Source organism: Enhydra lutris, unplaced genomic scaffold (assembly GCF_002288905.1).
Source record: "Enhydra lutris kenyoni isolate GAN:26980312 unplaced genomic scaffold, ASM228890v2 scaffoldscaffold12, whole genome shotgun sequence".
NCBI lineage: Eukaryota > Metazoa > Chordata > Mammalia > Carnivora > Mustelidae > Enhydra > Enhydra lutris.
Window position 1 is genome coordinate 45,648,195 of NW_019154096.1, and position 27,592 is coordinate 45,675,786.

The 27,592-nt window shown below is 37.7% G+C and overlaps 1 protein-coding gene across 1 annotated transcript in view; it reads left to right on the forward strand.

Moving 5' to 3' along the window:
* The window catches only part of LOC111144755 (B-TFIID TATA-box binding protein associated factor 1), a 111,048-nt gene that overhangs the window by 12,285 nt on the left and 71,171 nt on the right, over nt 1-27,592 (forward strand). The window contains exons 2-9 of the mRNA XM_022499193.1: nt 2,901-3,024; nt 7,735-7,849; nt 10,503-10,649; nt 17,759-17,922; nt 21,520-21,656; nt 25,431-25,560; nt 25,819-25,887; nt 27,479-27,568. Of these exons, the coding sequence (XP_022354901.1) occupies nt 2,901-3,024; nt 7,735-7,849; nt 10,503-10,649; nt 17,759-17,922; nt 21,520-21,656; nt 25,431-25,560; nt 25,819-25,887; nt 27,479-27,568 (976 nt within the window). The remainder of the gene's footprint in view (nt 1-2,900; nt 3,025-7,734; nt 7,850-10,502; nt 10,650-17,758; nt 17,923-21,519; nt 21,657-25,430; nt 25,561-25,818; nt 25,888-27,478; nt 27,569-27,592) is intronic.

Below are 27,592 nucleotides of genomic sequence, written 5' to 3' on the forward strand. Positions count from 1 at the left end.
TTTAAGATTTTATTTATTTATTTGACACAGAGATCACAAGTAGGCAGAGAGAGAGAGAGGGAGAAGCAGGCTCCCTGCTGAGCGGAGAGCCCGATGCGGGCCTCAATCCCAGGACCCTGAGAGCATGACCTGAGCTGAAGGCAGAGGCTTAACCCACTGAACCACCTAGGCGCCCAGACATCATAACTTGATTTAAAGATGAAAATAATTCAAGGGGAATTCTGAGAGTTATATATGGGATGGGTAAGGGAAATCATTTTATGGGGAAGGGACTTAGTCTTAGAACTTTTAAGTAACACCAGCTGTCAAAAAATTTTTTTCTCCCTTTTCTTACTATCTCTGAGACACTGTTCACCAAATCCTGTAGCAAAACCTGATGAATGAATGGGTAAAGGCAAGTATTTAGATGGCCTTGAATTAATAAGGAGAAATATTGTGTTAGCAAGTGGGATGTGTCTGTATATATAAAGTAAATTAATTTTTGCATGTCTTATAAAAATGCATGTCTTTATAATCACTCTGTATGCCATTCAGTATATTGGAAGCAGGAACTGTTATATTACTCTGGTTTATGCCACTGGCTTTTTTATTACCTCACATATTTTTCTTAAAATTTGTCCTTCCTACATACCCTTAACTATAAATTTGAACCTTACTTCTTAGTGTTTTGTTCTGAAGCAGTTAAAAACTTTTTATAATACTTTTAGCGTTCTTGAACAAAAAAGATGTATTTTAGTTCTATTTTTTATTACTTAAAATGATTTTGTGCTTATTAGTGAATGCCTAGTTTGATAAATACTATCAGAAAAAATAAAAGAACAATCCTGTCCGTTTCATTTGCCTCTAAAGCTTTATCTTTTCTTATAAAAGGCTTTCAGAGCTTTGTTGTGTAATTTTTTTAGCTCTTTGTGATAGAAAAATAATCCCAGAAGTAAAATATGAGCTTCATTGAGACCTTACTTTCTATTTCTTATTAGATAAAATTTGAAAATATATTCACTAAATCTCCCCTCATATAGGATTTTACTTTGCCCCTTGTCATCCTCCATCTTTTTAAAAAATGTTTTTACAAATTTATTTATTTATTTTAGAGAGAGTGTGCAAGTGCACATGTGCGAGTGGTGGGGAAGGGCAGAAGGAGAGGAGAAGCATACTCCCAACTGAGTGTGGAACCCAACTCAGGCTCCATCTCACCACCCTGAGATTATGACCTGAGCGGAAACTAAGAGTTGGATGCTAAGTTGACTGACCCACTGGACCCCATCCTCCATCCTTTTAAAAGTACCCATTTATTCTACATATGAAGTATGAAGCTACCTTCTTCTCATTACCTACGGCATTCATTTTGCCTCACTGAGCCTAATTAGTAGTGTGATAGGAAAGCTAGACTTATGATATGTGGATGGTTGGTGGTAGTTACTTGTGACTTTGCCCTTCTAAAACCTTAGGATTTTCCTGTATTCCAAAATAATAGTAACACAGTGTTCCACTTCTTATTACCTATTCCAGGTATAAGGCATTGTGATATTATTCCAAGCTTTATTCATTGGATAAATGGCAGAATTGGAATTTTAACTGTGGTGTTGTAGCTCTAGAATTGATGCTGTTATGCTATATGCCTTTGGAAACATTTTACTCAGAGATCTTATTTATTGCCATATTTGTTGCTTCTATACAAATGGCCCCATATACCTTTATACCTTTAATCTCAACTCTTCCTGAACTTAAGATCTCTATTCCAGCTATCCTTTTTGGTCTCTCCTAGCTATCCTGTCCCCGCCACTAGTAAACTTACCAGCTTTTCCCATGGTATTTTCTCCACTGTTTCTTCCCATTTTATTTTTATTTTTTTATTTTTTTTTAAATATTTTTATTTATTTATTTGACAGAGAGAGATCACAAATAGGCAGAGAGGCAGGCAGAGAGAGGAAGGGAAGCAGGCTCCCTGCTGAGCAGAGAGCCCGATGCGGGACTCGATCCCAGGACCCTGAGATCATGACCTGAGCCGAAGGCAGCGGCTTAACCCACTGAGCCACCCAGGCGCCGTTTCTTCCCATTTTAAAAATGACATCTTTATTTTATAAAATTCAGAGTCTGAGAGTCCTTTAATTTTCTTGACATTTCGTTATTGTACCATGTGTGTTTATTGTCTGCAGTCTCTCTCTCAATTTCTTCTTTTCTTTAATTTTTAAATTTTATTTATTTATTTGAGAGAGACAGAGAGTGTGCATGTGAGCAGGGGGAGGGCAGAGGGAGAAGCAGACCCCCCCACCCCCCCCCCCCGCCGGGAGCCTGATTCCAGGCTGTGTCACAGGGCCCCGAGATCATGACCTGAGCCAAAGGCAGCTGCTTAACTGACTGAGCCACCCAGGCACCCCACTCCCAACTTCTTTCTAGGCTTCTTGCCTAGATGGTAGTTTAGGTCTGCACTTTTAACCTAAGACTTTCTTAAAGCTTTCTTCCATTACACTTCATGCTTCATACTGCTGCCAGATTAATCTTCCTAAAATAGAGTTCCAGTTCCATTGCTTTCTTGAACCCAAACCTTCATTCATGGTCGACCTATTAAGGTCCATCTCTTAACACCATTTATTTCATGAAGACTTTTCAGTATTACACAGTTGGGGATATGTAGTATTTATTACCTCTGTTTCCACTCTTCAGAGCACGTTGTACTTCTTTTCTGACACATATGTTATCGTCCCCTGTATTCTAATTATTCGTGTACTTGCCTTCCTGCTTATTCTACCCCCAACTGCAGGTTCCTTAATCGTAGAAATTCTCCCACAGCCCTATAATAGGTCTTCTTCATTCATAAACGCTCAATACATTTATTGACTTAAACTTATACCTATGAGGAGACATGTTTCAGAATAATCATTATATTTTTGTTATTTTAGGCTTGACCGTCTTTTTATCTTACTGGATACTGGCACTACTCCAGTTACAAGAAAAGCTGCTGCACAGCAACTTGGAGAAGTGGTAAAGCTTCATCCCCATGAACTAAACAATCTTTTATCTAAAGTAAGAACTCTTTTTTAATTTTAGTATAAAGCGATTGTAGAAATTTGTCTGTGGATAGGAATAGAACAATTGAAATTGTCTTATTTTAGTGGCAATTTGTGGTCTTCCAATTCCATTAACTATCTTACTATTTCTCCAGATTTTTTTTAAAAAGTTTGGTCTTTTTTATCACAAGATTTAAAATATTTTGGGTTTTTTTTTTACATCAAGTTTAATTATCTAAGGGGTTTGACAATATATAACCTTTTGCCTGTGGCACAAATTTGAATCTGACCCAATTTGGTAATGAACTAAGTTGTTAATCTAGTTTGTTAGTGGTCTGACTTGTTCCTAACGGCTAGTAATTATATCATAGTTGACAGTCTTAAAATGGATTGAGTACTCACGGGAAATGATGGAAATATATGAGAAACTAGTTATTACATTTTAAGTTATCACCTGTTTGAAAGTGGAGGTTTTCTGCTTCGGTGGATCAGTGTTTTCAAAATACCGGCCTATATTCTTTCCCTAAGCAATGACTATATTTTTACTGAACTCTGGGCTTGTAGAAGTGTGCTTGATAATGGTAAGCAACACTTCCCATGTGTTTAATAATTCTCTGACATGCAGGGGCGCCTGGGTGGCTCAGTCAGTTGAGTATCCAAATGTTGGTTTCAGTTCAGGTCATGATCTCCTGGTTTGTGGGATTGAGCCCCATGTGGGCTCTGACCTCAGTGGGGAGTCTGCTTGAAGACTCTCTCCATCTGCCCCTGTCCCCAACCCTCCCTCCTCATGTGCATGTACATGTTCTCTCTTTCTCTCTCTCTAAAACAAATAAATCTTAAATCTTTTTCTGGCATACGAAGTAAAAACTGGAGTGCTTTGTGTGTTGTGGGCTTGGATTGGAAGGAGGGTGGGAATAGAGGATGGGGTTGGGGTACAATATGGAAATCCCAAGGTCCCTTTCTTCCTGCTGGTCTTATTCCCCCCTTCCTTCCTTCCCACCCACCCACCATTTCTTTCCTCCCCACCCCTTCCCTCCCTCCCTTCCTCCCTCTTTTCCTTTCTTTCTTTTCTTATCTTTATTTACTTATGTAAGAGGGAGAGAACATATGAGCAAGGGTTAAGAGGAAGAAGGAGAAGCAGACTCCCCACCAAGCAGGCAGGGAGCCCAATGTGGAGCTTGATGCCACGAACCCAGGATCACAACCTGAGCCAAAGGCAGATGCTTAACCGACTGAGCCACCCAGGTGCCCCTTATCCCCTCCTTTCATTCTCATTTGTCCCTTCTTGATTCATATGAGTAAGAGTTCTAAGACCTTGTGAATATACAAATCTCTTATGATATGGTTCCCATCATGAGGGCTGAGAGTAACTTTTCCAGTATATTTACAACTTAGATATCAGAACTTTCTAATACGTAGATGAAGAGACAGCGATTTGATATCCACAGGCTCCATGTTCTCAGAGTGAAGAGGGACATTTATTAGACACTATTCTACTCATGCATAAGGTAGGGTATAGAGAGGCATACCCATTTCTTCTTACCCTAGGGTTTTCCCCTGAATAAGCTGAAACTGGAAACAGCAGAATTAATTTGTGCTGAACTGAGAGGAAAGGTTTCCAGCCTTCTGAGTTCTCGTCTTCTTAACCTAGATCCTGGCATATTGGCTGTCATCAAATAATTCCAAAAGAAGCAAAGTTTATCTTTTTGTACCTTCTCCCCTCTTACCTTCTCTTGTCTCCCCTCAGTGTTTTCCTGTTGCATTTTGGTTTTGTTTTTAAAACTCCTTGTTGTGTGATTTAGTTGTTTTATTTTACTTGTTTAAAGATTTTTTTAAGGTTTTTTTTTTTTTAAGATTTTATTTTCATGTTATTTTTTTAAAGATTTTATTTTTAGTATAGTGCTTGAATTTACAGTCCCAAGACCAAGAGTCAGATGCTCCACCCACTGAGCCAGCCCGGTGCCCCTCAATGATTTTAGATATGTGCAATCATCACTGCAACGTAATTTTTAAAACATTTTTATTTCCTCAAAAAGAAACCTCATGCCCATTAGCAGTAATTCTCCATCACTCTCCCTCCCGTACCTAGTCCTAGGTGACCCCTTATCTTTCTGCCTGTAGATTTGCCAGTTCTGAAAATTTTATATAAATGTGACCAGTTTCTTTCACTTAATATTTTAACTTTCTTTCATATTGAAGCTTGTTTCATTACTTCATTCCTTTTTATTGCCAAATAATATTCCATTTTATGGATATGATATGAATATATTATGTGGATATATCACATCTTATCTGTTAATCAGTTGGTGGACATTTGAGTTGTTTCCCCTTTTTGGCCTTTGATGAATAATACTGCTATAAAAATTCATGTACAAGTTTTTGTGTGGGGCGTATGTTCTTTTTTTTTTTTTTTTTTTTTTAAAGATTTTATTTATTTATTTGACAGACAGATTACAAGTAGGCAGAGAGGCAGGCACAGAGAGAGAGAGGAGGAAGCAAGGCTCCCTGCTGAGCAGAGAGCCCGATGTAGGGCTCTATCCCAGAACCCTGGGATCGTGACCTGAGCCGAAGGCAGAGGCTTTAACCCACTGAGCCACCCAGGCACCCCTGAGGCGTATGTTTTATTTCTCTTGGTTTTATACCTATGGATAGAATTGCTGGATCATATAGTAACTATTTTTAACTCTATGAGGAACTGCCAGACTGTTTTCCAAGCTGGCTCCATTGTTTACATTCCTAACAGTAGTGTATGAGAGAGCTGATTTTTTTTACATCCTTGCCAATGCTTGTTATTAACTGACTTAGATTGTTCCCGTACTAGTGAGTTTGAAGTGATACGTCATTGTAGTTTTGACTTGCATTTTTCTGGTGACTAGTGATTCTGAACATCTTTTCACATGTTTATTGACCCTTGATATATCTTTTTTGGAGAACTGTCTCTTCAGATCCTTCACCAATTTCTTCTTTTTTTGTGGGGGAGGGACAGAGGGAGGGAGAGGGAGAATCTTCAACAGGCTCCATGCCCATTGTGGGGCCTAGTGTGGGGCTTGATCTCACAACCCCTGAGATCATGACCTGAACTGAAATCAAGAGGCAGACGCTTAACCAGCTGAGTCACCCAGGCTCCCCTAGATCCTTTGCCCATTTTTTTTTTTTTTAATTTATTTGACAGAGACAGCGAGAGAGGGAACACAAGCAGGGGGAGTGGGAGAGGGACAAGCAAGCTTCCCGCTGAGCAGGGAGCCTGATGCGGGGCTTGATTCCAGGACCCTGGGATCATGACCTGAGCCAAAGGCAGACGCTTAACGACTGAGCCACTCGGGTGCCCCTCCTTTGCCCATTTTTAAGTGGGATATTTGTTCTTTTAATATTGAATTGTAATAGTTCTCTATATATTTTGGATACAAGCTCCTTACGAGGTATTTCATTTACAAATACGTTCTTCCAGTCTGTGGTTGTCTTTTCACTTTACTGATGGTACCCTTTGAAGCATAAAAGTTATCAATTTTGATTTAGTTAGATTTATCCCTTTTTCATATCCCTTTTGCTTTTTGGGATCATATCTAAGAAATCTTGCCTAGTCCAAGGTCACAACAATTTACCCCTGTGTTTTCTTCTAAGAATTATATAGCTTTAGATCTAACTTTTAGACTTTTGGCTCATCCTGAGTTATTTTGTTTATATGTGTGTGGTATTAGGCGTTCACAATAATTATTTTGTTGCCCAAGCACCATTTGTGGAAAAAACTATTCTTTCACCCATTGAATTGTCCTGGCACTCTTAATCAGTTGACCATAGACAGTTTTATTTCTAGACTCTTAATTCTATTCCACTGGTCTATGTATCTGTCCTTTTGCCAGTACCACACTGTCTTGATTACTGTTGCTTAGTAGTAAATTTTGAAATCAAGAAGTGTGAGTATACCAACTTTATTATTCTTTTACAAGATTGTTTTGGTGATTCTCGGTCCCTTGCATTTCCATATAAATTTTGGGATCAACTTGCCCATTTCTGCAAAAAAACTGAGCTAGGATTTTGATAGTAATTTTATTAATCAGTAGATCAATTGAGGGAGTATTACTTACAACAGTATTAAATTTTTAGATCCACAAACATGAGGTGAGGTGTCTTTGTGTTTGTTTATTTAGATCTTGTTTCATTTCTTTCAATGGTATTTTGATTTTTTTCTGTAGTTTTCAGTATGAGTCTTGTACTTTGTTAAGTTTACATTTAGATATTTTATGGTTTTTGGTGCTATTGTAAATGGGATTTAAAAAATTTTATTTTCAAATTGTTTATTGAAAGCATTTAGCAAAACAGTTGATTTTTGTATATTGATCTTCTGTCTTCCAGTCCTACTGAACTCATTTGTTCTTTCTGCTAGTTTTTACAACTTAACCCTTTGCGTTAAGTAATGGGACTTGATGAAAATAAACATTTTGTTTTTTACTGTATTAAAAGGTAGGTTATTTTTTAAATGTATTAAGTATTTTTTAACTAAAAGTTTCCTGTTTCCTTTTTTTTAAGGTATAGTGATATTTCCTGTGAATGATAGAATTTGTAAATAATATTAATAATTCCAAGATGTTTTATATAAATTTTTATGTAAAGTCCCAACAGCTGCTAAATTATAAATTAATAACAAGTAAATTTGTATTTCTCTGTTCTGGCTACTTTGAATAAACAATATTTTTGGTATAACTATTTTATCTTGTAATTTTTTAAGGTGTTGATATATTTAAGGAGTACAAATTGGGATACCCGGATTGCAGCAGGACAAGCTGTTGAAGCTATAGTGAAAAATGTACCTGAATGGAATCCAGTACCAAGAACCAAACAAGGTGCTTTTAAGTAGTAAAAATAGTTTGCAGTAAATATCTACCTATAGAATTAACTATACACTTTATATTTTAATATTTCAATTTTAATTTAAAGGCTTAATTTTTTCAGATACAGTTTGTCAGTGATTTTCACCATGCTTTTTTTTTTTTTTTTTTTTTTTAAAGACTTTGAGACAGAGTGCATGTGAAGGGTGGGGAGGGGCAGAGGGAGAGGGAAAAGCAGACACCCTGCTGAGTGCAGAGCCCCATGTGTGGCTCAGTCCTAGGACCCTGAGATCATGACCTGAGCCGAAGGTAGATAGCTGACTGAGCCACCCAGGCGCCTCTTCCACCATGCTTTTAAATAACTACTAGATAAACTATGTTTTCATATATATATATATTTTTTTTTAATCAGTTTTATTTACTTATTTTTTATTAACATATAATGTATTACTAGCCCCAGGGGTACAGGGTTTTCATATATATTTTTAAAATTATTAACTGTACAGTATGCTTGATTTAAAGAGATTATTGCTTCTGTCAGGAATTTATGTCTTAAAAAAAAGAAACTAAACCAGTGCAGTGTAAATATTTGAAGCAGTGTTTTTTCTTGTTGTTGGGGGAATAGTGTAATTATTTTCTAAATTTAAGCACATTTATGTATGGGTATTTGGAGGGGTCTTTAGTTTCTCATGTTTCCTTTAGATGACTTTTAGTGGAAATTCTATTTCTGACTGCCTGAAATAATATTTAAAAATGAATATATGCTTTTAAAAATTTGTAAAGGTATAAATTTTAATTAAACGAAAAAAAATTTTTTTAAAGATTTTATTTATTTGTTTGTCAGAGAGAGGGTGAGAGCACAAGCAGGGGGAGAGGTAGGCAGAGGGAGAAGCAGGCAGAAGGAGAAACGGGCTCCCACCTGAGCAAGGAGCCCAATGTGTGGAACTCGATCCCAGGACCCTGGGATCATGACCCGAGCTGAAGGCAGACACTGAACTGACTGAGCCACCCAGGCATCCCTAAATGAAAATTGTTTTAAAGATTTCGTTTATTTGTCAGAGAGAAAGAAAGAGAGCATGGGAGGGAGCACAAGTAATTGGGGTGTCAGGCAGAGGGAGAAACAGGCTCCCCCCTGAGCATGGAGCCTGATGTGGGACTTGATCCCAGAACCCTGGGATCATGACCTGAGCTAAAGGCAGACACTTAACCTACTGAGCCACCAAGGCGTCCCTTAAGTGAAAATTTAATGTGGTGCAACCTGATTTCATTTTCAAGTCAGTTTGATAATATCACTTTTATCATACATTTTAGCTTGTCTAAAATTTTTGCTTTAATTATTTGGCACCTATTATGTTGAGAGACTGTATTAATTTGTCCTCTCTCAAATAAAATACGTAACTAGAAGTTATAACTTGTTTTAGAAAGGAGCTCGCTCTTTTTTAGCTTATTTTCTCTGCTTATTTTGGTATATAGAGATATTAGAACTCAGATTCTTTTTATAAAACATTAAATTAGTTAAACCAGCATTAAAATTTATGGTAAGGTTGCTTGTCATCACTGAAAAAATTAAAATAATTATAGTTTAGTTTAATAAATGGATTATATGCAAGTACTAGCTAAACAAACTACTAAGGGAACAAGGTAATATATTTAAAAATTTATAATGGCATAACCTTTTTTGGGGGTAGGAACGCAAAACATTTTATGATACTTTTAGGGATGAATATATAATTTTAGCAATTTACCAGGAGATTTTAATTTGCTCATATTATGAGGAGTCCTCTTGAATGAATAGCTGCTTCATATCGTAGATACTCCTTGGGTGTAGGGACGAATGATGCTTATTAGCTTTTATATGAATGTCTGTTTTCCAAATTAGCGCTATGATGAACTCAGTCTGTTACCTTGGTAGTATTTTCAAACAGTTAAACAGTAAATGGATGGGCGCCTGGGTGGCTCAGTGGGTTAAGCCGTTGCCTTCAGCTCAGGTCATGATTTCAGGGTCCTGGGATAGAGTCCCTCATTGGGCATTTTTCTCAGCAGGGAGCCTGCTTCCTTCTCTCTCTCTCTGCCTGCCTCTCTGCCTACTTGTGATCTCTCTCTCTGGGTCTAATAAATAAATAAATAATCTTTAAAAAAAAGTTTTAAATATTCTATGGAGATATGTATTTTAAAGATTTTATGTATCTGTTTGTCAGAGAGAGAGAGAGTGCATGCACACAAGCAGGGAGAGCAGGAGGCAGAGAGAGAAGCAGGCTCCCCACTGAGCAAGGAGTCCGATGCAGAACTTAATTCCAGAACTCTGGGATTGTGATCTGAGCTGAAGGCAGATGCTTAACTGACTAAGCCACCCAGGCGTCCCAATACAATATATTTAACAAACATTTCAATATGGGATTCATTTCTTCATAGAATAATGTGCTTTTGTAATGAAAAACAGCTATACATACACCTAGTGACATTCTCATAGTTTGTACAAGAGGAACCACCAACTAAATAGTTTATTCATAAATAAGAGCTGATCATAAATAAATCCACAATAGCTTTTCTACTTCCTCTGCCTTTTACTTTCCTTAGAATATTACATGGCCACCCCAGGTAATGCTATTTTCTTTCATTCTGCACTTTGGCTTTATGATCGAATTAAATATTTTTCAACCTCATTTAGAATCTACTTCAGAAAGTGCTATGGAAGATTCACCTACTACAGATCGATTGAATTTTGACCGATTTGATATATGTAGATTGTTACAGCATGGAGCATCACTTTTGGGATCTGCTGGTGCAGAATTTGAAGTACAAGATGAAAAATCAGGTATGTAGTAGTCTTGTAGAAGAAAGTCTGAAATGTTTGTGTTCAGGCTGATTTATCACTTTGTATGCTACATATCAGTCATGCAGAATCTTAATAGATGTTACAAAATATAATTTGATAGACATTTGCTGTTGGGGAAGGGGAGGCATGGTGGGTGGAGAAGACAAGCAAAAGTATTTGGTCTAAAACTATACCATATGAATATTTTCCTCCTTTTAAGTGAATATGTATCATAATCTATAAATTGTTAATAGTTACATATTAGTATTTCAGCAGGCATTTTATTATATAATAGAGAAATTATAAAGTGTACCCCAAGAGCCTGGGTTGAATAAATTTTAAAAGCCAGGACTAGTACAGTTTTTGATACTGTTTTCATAATTCTGGACATTTGAGAGGCTTTATGACAGCTTTCTTTTTATCATGTGTTTTAAAAACTTAAATAATTGGATCTCATGCTGGTGACCAGAGCAAACACTAAAAATTAAATGATAAATCTTGGAAAGGAAATCGTCCCATTGTCTTTAAACTTACAGAATCCATCTGGATATAAAATAAAATTTTTGGCCATTCAGAATTGATGCCTTGAGTAGAAAAAATGATATTTTTAATGGGTTTCTGTAAGTAAGTTGCTCTTTTGACTAAAACCAAAACAGAACAGTTTTTGTTGCTAATAAAATTAATTACTCAAACACATCTATCTAGCTAAGTTAATGAAATGATCACTCGTTCATCTTAAAAAAAATGTCAAACAGCCATTTACTCTTGCTTAATATGGCTTCTGTCGAAGGATCTCTGTTTAACCTCGGAACAACATAGGTTGTTGAAATGTGCAGGTCCACTTATGTGCAAATTTTTTTGGGTAAATTCAGTACGGTATCGTAAATGAATTTTCCTTATGATCTTAATGTTTTTTCTAGCTTAGTTTATTTTAAAAATATAGTGTATAATGTACAGATATGTGTTAATTAACTGTTTATGTTATTGGTTTTTGATCAACAGGAGGCTATTAGTAGTTAAGTTTTGGAGGGGTCAAAGTTATACACAGATTTTCAACTGCTTTGGGCGTCGATGTCCCCAATCTCCGTGTTGTCCAAGGGTCAATTGTAGTTTACTTATTTTGGGGAAAGAAGAGGAGAATTTGGTTAAGTTCCAGAAAAGCATAGTTTTTCTAATAAGGGAGGTAGAAGTCATTTCAAAAACTTTCTGATTTGAAAAAAATTCTCTCTAAACAGTAAGTTTTGTTTACTGATTTTACTGTTGTACTCATATGAGAGATCATTTGCCCTTATCCAGGAGTAAAAGTCAGTGTCACCATTGTCACTTAAAAAAAATATGTATTTGGGTCTTATCCTTGAGATTCAGATTTAATAGCTCTGTAGAGAGTTCTAGGACATTGTATTTATTTAATTTTTATTTTAATTAAAAAATTTTTATTTAAATTCAATTTGGTTAACATATAGTATATTATTAGTGTCAAGGATAGAATTTAGTGATTCATCAGTTGCCTATAACACCCAGTGCTCATTATATCAAGTGCCTTCCTTAATGCCCGTCATCCAGTTATCCCACCCCCCACCCCAACTCCCTTCCAGAAACCCTGTGTGTTTCCTGTGGTTAGAGTCTCTTGTGGTTTGTCTCCCTCTCTGTTTTTATTTTATTTTTCCTTCCCTTCTCCTATGTTCATCTGTTTTGTTGCTTAAATTCCACATTGTCAGTGAAAACATGGGATTTGTCTTTTCTCTAACTTAAGTCGCTTAACATAATACCCTCTAGTTGCATCCATATCATTGCAAATGGCAAGATTTCATTCTTTTTGATGGTTGAGTAATATTTCATTGTATACATAACACATTTTCTTTACCCATTCATCTGTCGATGGACATCTGGACTCTTTCCATAGTTTGGCTGTTGTGGACACTACTGCTATAAACATTGGGGTGCAGGTGCCCCTTTGGATCACTGCATTTGTAGCTTTACGGTAAATACCTAGTATAGTGCAATTGCTGGGTTGTAGGGTAGCTCTATTTTCAACTTTTTGAGGAACCTTCATACTGTTTTCCAGACTGGCTGCCCCAGCTTGCATTCCCACCAACAGTGTAAGAGGGTTCCCCTTTCTCTTCATCCTCGCCAACCTGTGTTGTTTCCTGACTTGTTAATTTTAGCCATTCTCGCCAGTGTGATGTGGTATCTCATTGTGGTTTTGATTTGTATTTCCCTGATGCCGAGTGATGTTGAGCACTTTTTCATGTGTCTGTTGGCCATTTGGATGTCTTCTTTGCAAAAATTTCTATTCATATCTTCTTGGGCTCTTTCCATATTATGGCTATTGTTGACATTGCTCCTATAAACCTTGGGGTTCATGTGCCCCTTCAGATAATTATGTTTGTGTCCTTGGATGAATATCTAGTAGTACAGTTGCTGTAGGGTAATTCTATTTTTAAATTTTTGAGGAATCTCCATACCGTTTTCCAGAGTGGCTGCATCAATTTACATTCCCACCAACAATGTAAGAGGCTACTTTTCTCTACGTCCTCACTAACATCTGTTGTTTCCTGACTTGTTAATTTTAGCCATTCTGACTGGTCTGAGATGGTATCTCACTATGGTTTTGATTTGTATTTCCCTGATGCCAAGTGATGTGGAACATTTTTTCATGTGTCTGTTGGCCATTTGTGTGTCTCTGGAGAAAAGTCTGTTCATGTCTTTGCCCATTTCTTGACTGGATTTTTTGTGGGTTTTTTTGGGTTTTGAGTATGATGAGTTCTTTATAGATCTTGGATATTAGCCCTTTATCTGATATGTTGTTTGTGAATGTCTTCTACCATTCCGTAGGTTGCCTTTTGTTTCCTTGACTGTTTCCTTTGCTGTGTAGAACCTTTTAACCCTGATGAAGTCTGAGTAGTTCGTTTTTGCTTTTGCCTTTAGATATGTATCTAGCAAGAAGTGGCTGCAGCTTAGGTTGCAGGGGTTACTGCCTGTGTTCTCCTCTGGGATTTCGATGGATTCCTGTCTCACACTGAGGTCTTTCATCCATTTTGACTCTGTTTTTGTTTATGGTGTAAGGAAATGGTCCAGTTTCATTCTTCTGCATGTGGCTGTCCAATTTTCCCAACACCATTTGTTGAAGACTGTCTTTTTTCCATTGGATATTCTTTGTTGCTTTGTTGAACATTAGTTGGCCATAGAGTTGAGAGTCCATTTTTGGGTTCTCTGTTCTGTTCCATTGATCTCTGTGTCTGTTTCTATGCCAGTACTATACTGTCCTGATGATTATGGCTTTGTAATACAGCTTGAAGTCTAGGACATTGTATTTAAAAAAAAAAAAAAAAAAAAAAAAACTCTACGGGTAACTAATACATAACAAGGATTGGGAACCCCAGTTTTTGGGCAGCTCAGATTTTAATGCTGTTAAGTTGCAGTTTGCTGATTAGTGCTCATTTAAAATTCTCTAATTAGATTTTCTTTACACGTCTGTTTATCTGTGTTTGTTTCCTCATACATGAAGGACACATACATGATTAGTATAGGTGCTAGGCTGATCTTCCTTTGCAGTTGTGTAGGTTATTTCCTCCTTTCCCTGGAATGAGAAGTCTGATTTTGTTCTGTGTGCGTGTCATGGACTTGTGATCCAGTCTCACTTTTGGAGGCCTCATGTTTTTCCCTCTGAGAGAGCAGTCTTAAAAATTTTTTTAAAAAAGATTTTATTTATTTGACAGAGTGATCACAAGTAGGCAGAGAGACAGGCTGGGGGAGGGGTGTGGGAAGCAGGCTCCCTGCTGAGCAGAGAGCTCGATGTGGGGCTCGATCCCAGGACCCTGAGACCATGACCTGAGCCGAAGGCAGAGGCTTAACCCACTGAGCCACCCAGGTGCCCCTTAAATTTTTTTTTAAGGTTTTTGGGTTTTTTTTTGACACAGAGATAGAGATCACAAGTAGGCAGAGAGGCAGGCAGAGGGAGAGGGAGAAGCAGGCTCTCTGCTGAGCAGGGAGCTCGACGTGGGTCTCCATCCCAAGATCCTGGGATCATGACCCGAGCTGAAGGCAACCGTTTAACAGACTGAGCCACCCTGGCGCCCCGAATTTTTTTTAATAGCTTTATTGAGATGTAATTCACATACCATACAGTTGACCTATTTTTAAAGTGTACAATTCAGTGGTGTTTAATATATTCACAGATACATGTGGTCAATTTTGGAGTATTTTCTTTATCTCAAGAAAAAACCCTATATCCTTTAGCTGTTAACCTCTGACACCCTACTTCTTTCCTTCCAGGCCCTAAGCATCTTTCTGTCTCTGCCTGTTATAAACAATTCTTATAAATGGAATTATCTAATATGTGATTTTTTTTTTTTAAGAGTATTTATTTATTTGACAGAGAGAGAGAGATCACAAGTAGGCAGAGAGGCAGGCAGAGGGGGCGGGGGAAGCAGGCCCCGTGCCGAGCAGAGAGCCCCATGCAGGGCTCGATCCCAGGACTCTGAGATCATGACCTGAGCCAAAGGCAGAGGCTCAACCCACTTAGCCACCCAGGTGCCCCTAATATCTGATCTTTTTTTTTTTAAATTTTATTTTTTTTTTAAAGATTTTATTTATTTATCTGACAGAGAGAGATCACAAGTAGAGAGGCAGGCAGAGAGAGAGGGGGAAGCAGGCTCCCCGCCGATCAGAGAGAACCTGATGCGGGGCTCGATCCCAGGACCCTGAGATCATGACCTGAGCCGAAGGCAGCGGCTTAACCCACTGAGCCACCCAGGCGCCCCCTAATATCTGATCTTTAGTGACTGGTGTTTTCCAAGGTTTATCCATCCTGTGATATATATCAGTGCTTATTTCATTTTGTTTCCCTAGGTAGTTTTTATTACTGGTTGTATCAATTTTTTAATGTTGTGGAGTATAGATAACATAAAATTTACATCTTAATTGTATAGTTCAGTGATATTAAATACATTTACATTATTGTGAGCCAGTCTCCAGGACTCTTCATGTTGCAAAATGGAAACTTCATACAGTAGTCCCCCTTATGCACAAAGGATATATTTCAAACCTGAAACTGTAGGTAGTAATACTAAACCATATATGAACTATTTTTTCCTATACCTATAGAACTATGATAAAACTTAGTTTATAAATTACACATAGTAAGAGATTGACAACAATAATATAAAATAGAACTATTATGATATACTTTAATAAAAATTATATACATTTCTCTAGAAATGTCTTCCTGTAATATACTCACCCTTCTTGTAATGATGTGAGGTGATAAAATGCCTAGATGATGAGATGAAGTAAGGTGAACGACATAGGGATCATGGTGTAAGTGTTAGGCTACTATTGTTAGCCTAACGACCTTCTGATGATATGTCGAAAGCAGGATCATCTGCCTCTGGACTATTGACTGTGGGTAACTGAAACCATAGAATGTGAGACCACAGATGAGTGGGGATTACTGTACCCATTAAACAGTTCCCATTCCGGGGCGCCTGGGTGGCTCAGTGGGTTAGAGCCTCTGCCTTCGGCTCAGGTCATGATCCCAGTGTCCTGGGATCGAGCCCTGCATCGGGTTCTCTGCTCAGCAGGGAGCCTGCTTCCTCCTCTCTCCACCTGCCTCTCTGCCTACTTGTGATCTCTGTCTGTCAAATAAATAAATAAAATCTTAAAAAAAAAAAAAAGTTCCCGTTCCTCCCTCCCTCCAGCCCTGGCAACGACCATTCTACTTTCTGTCTTTATGAATTTGACTACTCTAGGTACTTCATATAAATAGAGCCATAACAGTTTTTGTCCTTTTGTGATCGGGTTGTTTCACTTAACATAATCTCCTTAGCATTCATCTGTGTCTTAGTATATGTCAGAATTTCCTTACTTTTTAAGGCTGAGTAATATTCCAGTGTGTGTTTATACCACATTTTGTATATTCATCCATCAGTAGATACTTGGGTTGCTTCTACTTTTTGGTTATTGTAAACAATGCTGCTATCTTTGAACATGGGTATACAAATATCTTTTTGAATCCCTGCCTTTATTACTTTTGGTTATATACCCAGAAAAGGAATACTGGATCACATTGTATTTCTATTTTTAATTTTTTTAGGAACTGCTATACTGTTTTCCATAGTGGGTATACCATTTTACATTCACACCAGCAGTGGACAAGATTTTTGGTTTCGGGGCGCCTGGGTGGCTCAGTGGGTTAAAGCTTCTGCCTTCGGCTTGGGTCATGGTCCTGGGATCGAGCCCCATATCGGGCTCTCTGCTTGGCAGGGAGCCTGCCTCTCCCCCACTTCTCTCTGCCTGCCTCTCTGCCTACTTGTGGTCTCTCTCTGTCAAATAAACAAAAATAAAATCTTAAAAAAAAAAAGGATTTTCGGGGGCACCTGGGTGGCTCAGTGGGTTAAGCCGCTGCCTTCGGCTCAGGTCATGATCTCAGGGTCCTGGGATCGAGTCCCGCATCGGGCTCTCTGCTCAGCAGGGAGCCTGCTTCCCTCTCTCTCTCTCTCTGCCTGCCTCTCTGTCTACTTGTGATCTCTCTCTGTCAAATAAATAAATAAAATCTTTTAAAAAAAAAAAAAAAAAAAAGATTTTCGGTTTCTCCATATCCTTGCTATGTTGGGGACCCATAGGTGGTGTATTAAACTAAGAACATGTAGATTATGACCTGCTGAATGAGAATGTGTAAAACGACCCACGTGGAGTTGGCACGTAGCTCCCCAGCATCGAGTTCCCATTTTGGGGAAGTGAAAAACTCAGGTTGTTTTGATTGAAGACATGATTTTAGTTCACTCGCACAAAGGAAACAAAGTCACATTGGGCATGGAGCCTACTTAAGAAAAAAATAAAATCGGTTTATTTCCCCAGGAATGGATCTCATTTTATATATATTTGATAATTAACAGTAGGGCAATGGGGGGATATGTCAATGAAAAGTCCTAGAGTGTTTTGTTAGCTAGAACACTATTTTTTAACCATAGTTAGGACTCAAAGAGATTGAGAATGGTTTGTTTTGTTGTAATTTTAATAGTTAAAATTTTTAATCAAGTTTGGTCTTCATTTAGTAGAAAACTTCTTAAACAAGATTTAGAGGGAATGCATTTCTTTTTTGTTTAAAGGTGAAGTGGATCCTAAAGAGAGGATAGCACGCCAGAGGAAACTGTTACAGAAGAAACTTGGTCTTAATATGGGAGAAGCCATTGGAATGAGTACTGAAGAACTCTTCAATGATGAAGATTTGGATTATACCCCAACTTCAGCATCCCTTGTAAACAAACAACCTGTAGGTAAAATCTTTGGTTGTTCAATTGCAAGTAATAACACAACGGTTTTGGCTCATTTTGCCATGTAATTGCAGTTAAAAAAAAATGCTGTTCTTGTGCCATCATATTTTAGTATCTTCTTAAATGGATTTCTAACACCAGATACTTTTTTTTTTTGAAGATTTTTATTTATTTATTTGACAGAGAGATCACAAGTAGGCAGAGAGGAAGGCAGAGAGAGGGAAACAGGCTCCCCGCTGAGCAGAGAGCCTGATGTGGGATTCGATCCCAGGACCCTGAGATCATGACCTACGCCGAAGGCAGCGGCTTAACCCACTGAGCCACCCAGGCACCCTAGTATCTTCTTAAATGGGTTTCTAACAGCAGATACTTTTTTTTTTTTTGAAGATTTTATTTATTTATTTGACAGAGAGAGAGATCATAAGTAGGCAGAGAGGAAGGCAGAGAGAGGGAAACAGGCTCCCCGCTCAGCAGAGAGCCTGATGTGGGACTCGATCCCAGGACCCTGAGATCATGACCTGCGCCGAAGGCAGCGGCTTAACCCACTGAGCCACCCAGGCACCCTAGTATCTTCTTAAATGGATTTCTAACACCAGATACTTCTTTTTTTTGAAGATTTTATTTATTTATTTGACAGAGATCACAAGTAGGCAGAGAGGCAGGCAGAGAGAGAGGAGGAAGTAGGCTCCCTGCTGAGCAGAGAGCCCGATGATGCACAGGGCTTGATCCCAGGATCCTGGGATCATGACCCTGAGCCAAAGGCAGAGGCTTTAACCCACTGAGCCACCCAGGCGCCCCCTAACACCAGATTCTTAAGAGACAGAAGTTCAACCTACCTTGCAGACTCTGAGTTGACTGTTAGATAAAAGCTGTGGGGGATCTTTTAGGAGTCACTTCTGTTGAGAGATCCTAGTTGCTTTTTCCTTTGTTTTTTAGTGGGGAAAAAAAAAAAAAAAAAAAGTAAATGCTTTGAGAGTGTGGAAGATAGTAAGGGCTAGTATGATGATACTAAAAATCTTTAGAGCTATGCCTTATTCTTTTATTTGAGAAAGTAACAGACATGATAACAAAGACACTTTCAAACAGTGCAGAAAAGTATACAATATAAAGTAAAAGAAGTTTTCAATAATTGACTCCCATGTCCTCGTCCCCCCAGGCAACCCTTTATAAATTACTTATACATATATACACGAGTATATGTGTCTTTTTAAGCCATATTTACCTTTTCCCATTTCATATAGCTGAATGTATCAGCATATACAGATTGATTATACATTTTTTTGATAGCTTCGTGCTCTGTTGTTGTATTGGCTGTACCATAACTTTGCTCTGTATTCCTCCCTTTTCACTATTCTTCCAATTTCCACTGGATGCCTACATGCTGCTTCTGCCCTTTTCTTTCTTTCTTGTTTTTTTTTTAATGTCCCAAACTACTTAAGCTCCAGTAAAAGCTATGACTGTCTCCTCAGAAAAATTCACATGCAAATGAAATATTACCATTCGAGGGGTTTGGTATTCTTTCCTCTTGCCCCTGCAGTATCTTTTAGGGTTTCCTAGTCCTTGTTAGAATTCCTGCTTTGTAGTCATGCAACATTTACTTTCTCTTCTTTTGACCTTTGCCTTTGCCTTTATACTAGTTATTCTCTGAACTATCAGATTTTGGTAGCTTTTTTAGGGTTAAGGGAGTATGTGTTGATGAATAACTTTTGCAGACAGGAAAATAATTGGAACATTCTAGAGGAAAAAAAGAGTATAAAGAGGCAGAAGGTATAATGACATCAGGAAGGAACAGAGAGAAATGGGGTACAAAGGGAAGCATAAAGTGTAAATAAATAAAGAAGACAATAGAATAAAGGAGGATGAAAATGTAGTAATGTGATCACAGTGTGGTAATTGTGTATGATACAAAAAAAAGGTGGGCCAGGTATATTAGAGAAAATAGGCTGTAGATGGAATAGTTGTATATGGGATGGACAACAGCCAGATTGAGGTTTGCAGGATCCAAGTTGGGTTGGCCTTATAAGTCATGGACCTATGACAGGAGTTGTTTAATTTTGCCCTTTGCCCTAGGTTCATCACTGCTTATATTTATGCCAGTGGTCCCTAGACCAAGACTATAGCAGGGCATCCATGTGAGTGACCCTGATTGGTTGTCAAAGTGTGAATTTCAGTTGACTCTTAATCTGTTGAGAGCAGAGAGGATTTTTAGGCTTGAGTTCAAAGCATTTCTGTGTCATAGCCTTTATAATGTCATGAATGGAAAAGACAGCAAAAACAGGAGACAGGGGCCCCTGGGTGATGCAGTCAGTTGAGTGTCTGATTCTTGGTTTCTGCTCTGGTTATGATCTCAGGATTGTGAGATCTCGAACCTGGAGTCGGGCTCTGAGCTCAGCAAGGAGTCTGCATAGTTTCTCCCTCTCCTCCTACTCTTCCGTGTGTACATGGGTGTGCTCTCTCTCTCTTAAGTGAATGTATAAATCTTAAAAACCCCAAAAAACATAAAAGCAAAAAACAGTAGACAGTGACTGCTTAAGAAGGAAGGAGCAAGGGGCGCCTGGGTGGCTCAGTGGGTTAAAGCCTCTGCCTTTGGCTTGGGTCATGATCCCAGGGTCCTGGGATCGAGCCCCATGTCGGGCTCTCTGCTCTGCAGAGAGCCTGCTTCCCCCTCTCTCTGCTTGCCTCTCTGCCTATTTGTGATCTCTGTCTGTCAAATAAATAAATAAAATCTTAAAAAAAAAAAAAAAGAAGAAGAAAGGAGCAATATGGGCTAAGTTGACTATAGTATAGGATGCTGGATCACTTATGGCTGTAATTTTTAGTTCTTTCAACAGATGATTATTAGTTTATTGATGTTCTTTATTATAACTTTTCGGTGGTGTTACGGTTGTTATTTTGTTTTTATTTTAAATCTGGTATAATTTAACATACAGTGTTATATTAGTTTGTGGTGTACAATTTATTGATTTAGCAATTTTGTACATTACTCAGAGCTCATGAAGATAAGTGTACTCTTAATCTCCTTCACCTGTTTCACCCATACTTCCATTCACCTCCCCTCTGGTAACTATCAGTTTGTTCTCTATAATTAAGAATCGTTTTTTGGTTTGTCTGTCTCTCTTTTTTTTCTTTGTTCGTTTGTTTTGTTTTTTAAGTTTTACATATGAGTGAAATCATATGGTATTTGTCTTTCTCTGACTTACTTTGCTTAGCATTATCCTCTCTAGATCCATCCATGTTACTGGAAATGGCAAGATTTCATTTTTTATGGCTGAATATATATACTGCATCTTCTTTATTATTGTGGTTATTTTGAAGTATCACCTTTTCAAAACCCTCTCTGTGGGTTATGATCATACATTTGTGCCACATCTGTGACAATAAAAGTTAAGAACACAAGCATCTTTTGGGAATTGGAAGAATAGGGAAAAAGGAAGAAGAGAATGAAATTATGGTAGAGCCAGACAACAAAATAGCATGTTAAAATGTGGTCAATTTGGATATAGTGAAATTTATAGTCATAGTCCTCTTCTGAGGCTAAGATTGTGCGTATTTATTTTAACTTCAAAAGTTAAAACAGCATTCTTTTGTTCTTTTAGACTCTCCAGGCAGCTGAACTGATTGACTCAGAATTTCGAGCAGGAATGAGCAATAGACAAAAGAACAAAGCTAAAAGAATGGCCAAGTTATTTGCAAAACAGAGATCCAGGGATGCAGTGGAAACTAATGAGAAGAGGTAGTAACCTTTTTTTTGCTTATTCATTTAAAATACTGATGCTTTGTAGCTTAAATCTGTGTCTGCTTGATTTTTAAATAAACATTTGCTGACATTGTCTTTCGCATGGAATACCATTTGGATTGTCGTGCTCAATTTTCAGAGATTATTTACTAGTTCTAGGGAGGAGGACAGCTTCCCCAGAATAATTTACATATGAAGATTTTTTTTCTTACTAATTGACCTTTGGGTGGAGGCTGAAGCTCTTCCAAGGGAAGTGCATTCGAGATAGAGAGAACAAGTGTAAATGCCTTAATCATAGACTGTTCAAGAAACAGAAAGACAGTGTGTCTAGGATGAGTAGACAGAAGTGAGGCTAGTACAGTGAAGTCAGAGAGAGATGGTCTAAGGGCCACAAGTTAAGAAAACTGCGTGAGTATAGAACTGTCCCAGCATTACATCATCTGTCTTCCAGCCTGGGGGCTAAGCCAAGTAGCAGGTAATAATGCAGGTTTTTTTACCGAATCTTGTTGTAGGAAAAACTCCAGACAGAATCACTGTCCTCATTTTATTTTTATTTATTTATTTATTATTTTTTTAAAGATTTTATTTATTTATTTGACAGAGAGAGAGAGAGAGAGATCACAAGTAGGCAGAGAGGCAGGCAGAGAGAGAGAGGGAAGCAGACTCCCCGCTCAGCAGAGAGCCTGATGCGGGGCTTGACCCCAGGACCCTGAGATCATGACCTGAGCTGAAGGCAGAGGCTTAACCCACTGAGCCACCCAGGCGCCCCCTCATTTTATTTTTAAATGAAATAATAAAAGTGGTATCTGTGTATGATTTGGAACAGCATTTCTTTTTTTTTTTTTTAATTTCTTTTCAGCGTAACAGTATTCATTGTTTTTGCACCACACCCAGTGGTCCATGTAATCTGTGCCCTCTCTAATACCCACCACCTGGTTCCCCCAAGCCCCCACCCCCTGCCCCTTCAAAACCCTCAGATTGTTTTTCAGAGTCCATAGTCTCTCATGGTTCACCTCCCCTTCCAATTTCCCTCAACTCCCTTCTCCTCTCTAACTCCCCTTGTCCTCCATGCTATTTGTTATGCTCCACAAATCAGTGAAACCATGTGATAATTGACTCTCTCTGCTTGACTTATTTCACTCAGCATAATCTCTTCCAGTCCCGTCCATGTTGCTACAAAAGTTGGGTATTCATCCTTTCTGATGGAGGCATAATACTCCATAGTGTATATGGACCACATCTTCCTTATCCATTCGTCTGTTGAAGGGCATCTTGGTTCTTTCCACAGTTTGGTGACCGTGGCCATTGCTGCTATGAACATTGGGGTACAGATGGCTCTTCTTTTCACTACATCTGTATCTTTGGGGTAAATACCCAGTAGTGCAATTGCAGGGTCATAGGGAAGCTCTATTTTTAATTTCTTGAGGAATCTCCACACTGTTTTCCAAAGTGGCTGCACCATGGAACAGCATTTCTTTTTTTTTTTTTTTTTTTTTTCATAAAAGATTTTATTTATTTATTTGACAGAGAGAGATCACGAGTAGGCAGAGAGAGAGAGGACAAAGCAGGCTCCCTGCCAAGCAGAGACCCTGATGTGGGGCTCAAACCCAGGACCCCGAGATCATGACCTGAGCTGAAGGCAGAGGCTTAACCCACTGAGCCACCCAGGTGCCCCTGGAACAGCATTTCTAAGAGTAGTTCAAAACAACCTTCTTCTGAAGCACTTTGAGGAATGTACTAAAATACTGTTTTTGATGCTCCACTTAGCTGTGTTGAATCAGGATCTTTAGTGGTGGTCTAGAAGTGTTTGAGTAAAGGATAAATTAAATGCATGAGAACTTAAAAAGCTTTTTTGCAGGTGACAGAACCTTTTGTTTTTTCCATTCATATAAAGCTAAAAAGTAAGTGTCCACGGCATTTATTTAAAGACTAGGCACAAAGGGGGAATAAATAACAAAAATCTACTTGCTATACATTTTTACTTGGGGTTAAATTGTTTTTTTGTTTGGTAGGGGGTTTTTTTAGTATGAAAATTTTATGAAGCTTTATTAAACTACAAAGTCTTTTAAGTGAACAACTTACTAGGATTGTTTATAGTAATTAATGTTTCTATTGGCTTTGTTCATATAAGCACATTTATAAATATTTGAATATTGAAATAGTTTGACCTTATTTTTCAGAGTTTATAATTCATTCGTTCCACAAATATTTATGACTGCCTTGTAAGTGCTAGATACTGTTTTAGGCCCTCAGGATGCATTGATGAATAAAATAGATATGAATTCTGCCTTCATGGAGCTTGTATTCTAGAGGGAAAAATAAATGAGGAAGAAGAGGGGCATCCGGCTGGGTCATTCAGTATAGCATGCAACTCTTCATTTCTGGGTTGTAAGTTCAAGCCCCACGTTAGGTGTAGAGATTACTTAAAAGTAAAATCTTTTTTTTTTTTTTTTTCAATGATTTTATTTATTTGAGAAAGAGAGCACAAGTGGGGGTTGGGAAAGAGGCCGAGGGAGAGGGAGAAGCAAGCTTCTCACTGAGCAGGGAGCCCAATGTGGGGCTCAGTCCCAGGACTTTGGGATCATGACCTGAGCTGAAGGCAGACGATTAGCTTAACCGACTGAGCCACCCAGGCACCCCCAAAATAAAATCTTTTAGAAAAAAGAATACAAATAAGTAAATATACTGTGTATATATGCATATATCATGTTAATGATAAGGGTCAAGAAAGACAAAGGAGAGAAAACAAGGAAGGAACATGTGAAATGTTTTGTGGGGAGTTTGAAATTTTAGGTAGGATGGTCAGAGAGGGATTCACAGAGGTGGCTTTTCATTAAAGATCAGAAAGAAGTGAGGATGCCAGTCCTATGAATATTTGGAAAACACATTCTAAGTAGAGGAAGAGCAAGGGCAAATGCCTGGAAGGAGAAACATGCTTAGCAGTTTCAAGGGCAGTATGATGACCAACCAGTGTGGCTATATTGGAGAGAGCTAGGGGAAGAATAATAGGGAGTGAATTAGGGGAATAATAATTAGGAATGATATTCAGGAGGGTCAGATTTCTTTCATCACCTTTAGAAAAAATGGTCAAATAAATCATTAAGATGGGGAGGATATTTATAGAGAATAATGCTGTGTATACCTTAACTGTGCTAATTGTCCTTTCTGTTAATATTGAATAAAATAGTTTTTATTTGCCTTCTCTTTTGTAATGCTTTACTATACTATTTACTGAGGCTAGCCTCAGTATTTTTGTTCCAGTCATAAAATAGTATTTCCTCCAATTTTCTGGAAACATTTTTCATTAGTCAGTTACCTCTATTTTTTCAAGAACTAGTATGATTATAGTATGTTACTCAGTGTATTAGTTCCTCCAGGGTACAAAAGCCTAGTAAAATTATGCTGGGCCAGATTTAGGTTGTTAGACCAAGACAGATTAAAAAGGAGAAGAGCTGGTTGTTGAGAAGAAGTAAAAAAGACTTGTTAGATTTGAGATTCAGTTTGAAAGCAAGAATTCACAGACCTAGTTTACATTTAGCAGTGAGGGTAGGAAAATATAAATATAAATATATATACATTATATATTTTTAGGAGAATATATTTTACTCAAAACTTTTTAAGTGGTTAATCTTATTTGGTATATGAAATTTTAAGCAAACCGTATAAGTAGAATATGGCAAAACATTTGTTCAGATGATGAATTCTCTTATGTTCTTTGTGGTTCACATTATTCCTTATTCACTTTTTTAAATGGTGCGTTTTATTTTTTAGCAATGATAGCACTGATGGGGAACCAGAAGAAAAGAGACGAAAAATAGCAAATGTTGTTATTAATCAGTCTGCAAATGATTCCAAAGTCTTGATTGATAATATTCCAGACAGTTCTTCCTTAATTGAAGAGGTACTATTGAAATGTGCTAAGGTGTCTTTTGAAATTGTTTATAATTTTTCATGCTAATGTGTCGGTAGATAGTATTTAATAATCTAGCCATTGAGAGAAATTTTATTATAAGATCTTTACCTCATTAGTAAAAAATTTATTTAAAGTTTTAAGGCCTATTATTACTAGATCTACAAATAAATACACTTTATTAAATTACTTAAATCGTTAGCATAAAACATCTTTTGGATTAGTAGTAATTCTGTTTTTCTTATTCAGACAAATGAATGGCCTTTAGAAAGCTTTTGTGAAGAACTTTGCAATGACCTTTTTAATCCCTCCTGGGAGGTAAGATTTCTTTATTCCAGCTTCTCTCAGCTCTACTTTTTTTTTTTTTTTTTTTTTTTTTTCCTTATAGGGGGTTAAATTTTCTTAGTTTCTTTTTTTTTCTGTTCTCTTTTTTTTTTTTTTTTTTTTTTTTTCCGCTAATAAAGGGAGTCACGTCCAGCACAGTCTGTTTTGTTAGGGTCCCTATTCTTCCTTGTGTACCTCTCAGAACCACTGACCCAGGCACTTCCTATCAATCACCTTCTAAGTAGAAAACTTGAGACAGATTTTTATCTTTCATACACATTTTGGTCATATTTCTTTAGTGAACTGTTCATTTCTTTTCATTTTTTTTAGCTGTAGTATAAGGACTTGCATATCTCTCCTAAATAGTAAAAACTTCTTTTTTAAGTGGACAGTTTTGATTAAGAGCAGTAGTTTCCAAACCAGCTTTTTAGTCTCAGAAATACTTCTTTCAGTCTCAGAAATGTCTTTTTTTTTTAAAGATTTTATTTATTTATTTGACAGAGATCACAAGTAGGCAGAGAGGCAGGCAGAGAGAGAGAGGGGGAAGCAGGCTCCCTGCTGAGCAGAAAGCCTGATGTGAGGCTCAATCCCAGGACCCTGAGATCATGACCTGAGCTGAAGGCAGAGGCTTAACCCACTGAGCCACTCAGGTGCCCGTCAGAAATAAATCTTGATCAGATCCCAATATGTAAAAGAGATGAAAGTGAAACCTCTAATTGAAGTTGAGGATCGGTGGTCTCAAAGCATTCTGTCCTGCATTGGTTGGCTTCTGGGTAATTTAAAAAGCACCGCTTTGGAATACCTTTTAGCATTTCTGTTCCTTGGTGTACTTCTGTTTAAAGTTATTCAAGTCTTAAATTGAGTCTTGAATACGTGAGTGCAGCATCAGTGGCCCGTTTCCTTCTTTCAGTGACACTTCAGAAAGCCACGGGGTGACAGTGAGGCATTAGTCATGAGACAGTTGAATTATTTTCTTTTCACATTTATCCTGGTAGGTTTGGAACTCAGTTTTAATATATATATTTCTAAAATATTGATGTTGGACTTAGAGGATAATGCTGAATGCAGATAAAGGGTAGGGAAGTGACAGCCAAATAGATTATTATCCCAGAAGGATTTTATTTTTTTTATTTTTATTTATTTTTTTTTTAAAGATTTTATTGATTTATTCAACAGAGAGAGAGAGAGAGAGATCACAAGTAGGCAGAGAAGCAGGCAGAGAGAGAGGGGGAAGCAGGCTCCCTGCTGTGCAGAGAGCCCGATGTGGGGCTCGATCCCAGGACCCTGAGATCATGACCTGAGCTGAAGGCAGAGGCTTAACCCACTGAGCCACCCAGGCGCCCCCCAGAAGGATTTTAGAATAATTGTGTTCTTAGTTTGATTTTAGAACAATTTGACATAACCAAATTGTGAAATTAATATATGTAATTTTTCTTAGAGAACAGAAGAAAAACATTTTTTCGAAGTGTCGCTGGAGTTTATTCTGATTTCTTAAAAATTTAATATCCATTTTCATATGGAAGAAAAGTTAAACTCAGTTTTTTAAGCATTTAGTCTCTGACATTTTTTTCTTGTTTGTTTTTAGGTTCGGCATGGTGCTGGCACTGGACTTAGGGAAATCCTTAAAGCTCATGGAAAAAGTGGTGGTAAAATGGGAGATAGCACTTTAGAAGAGGTAAGTGTAGTAAAGGACTGGTTA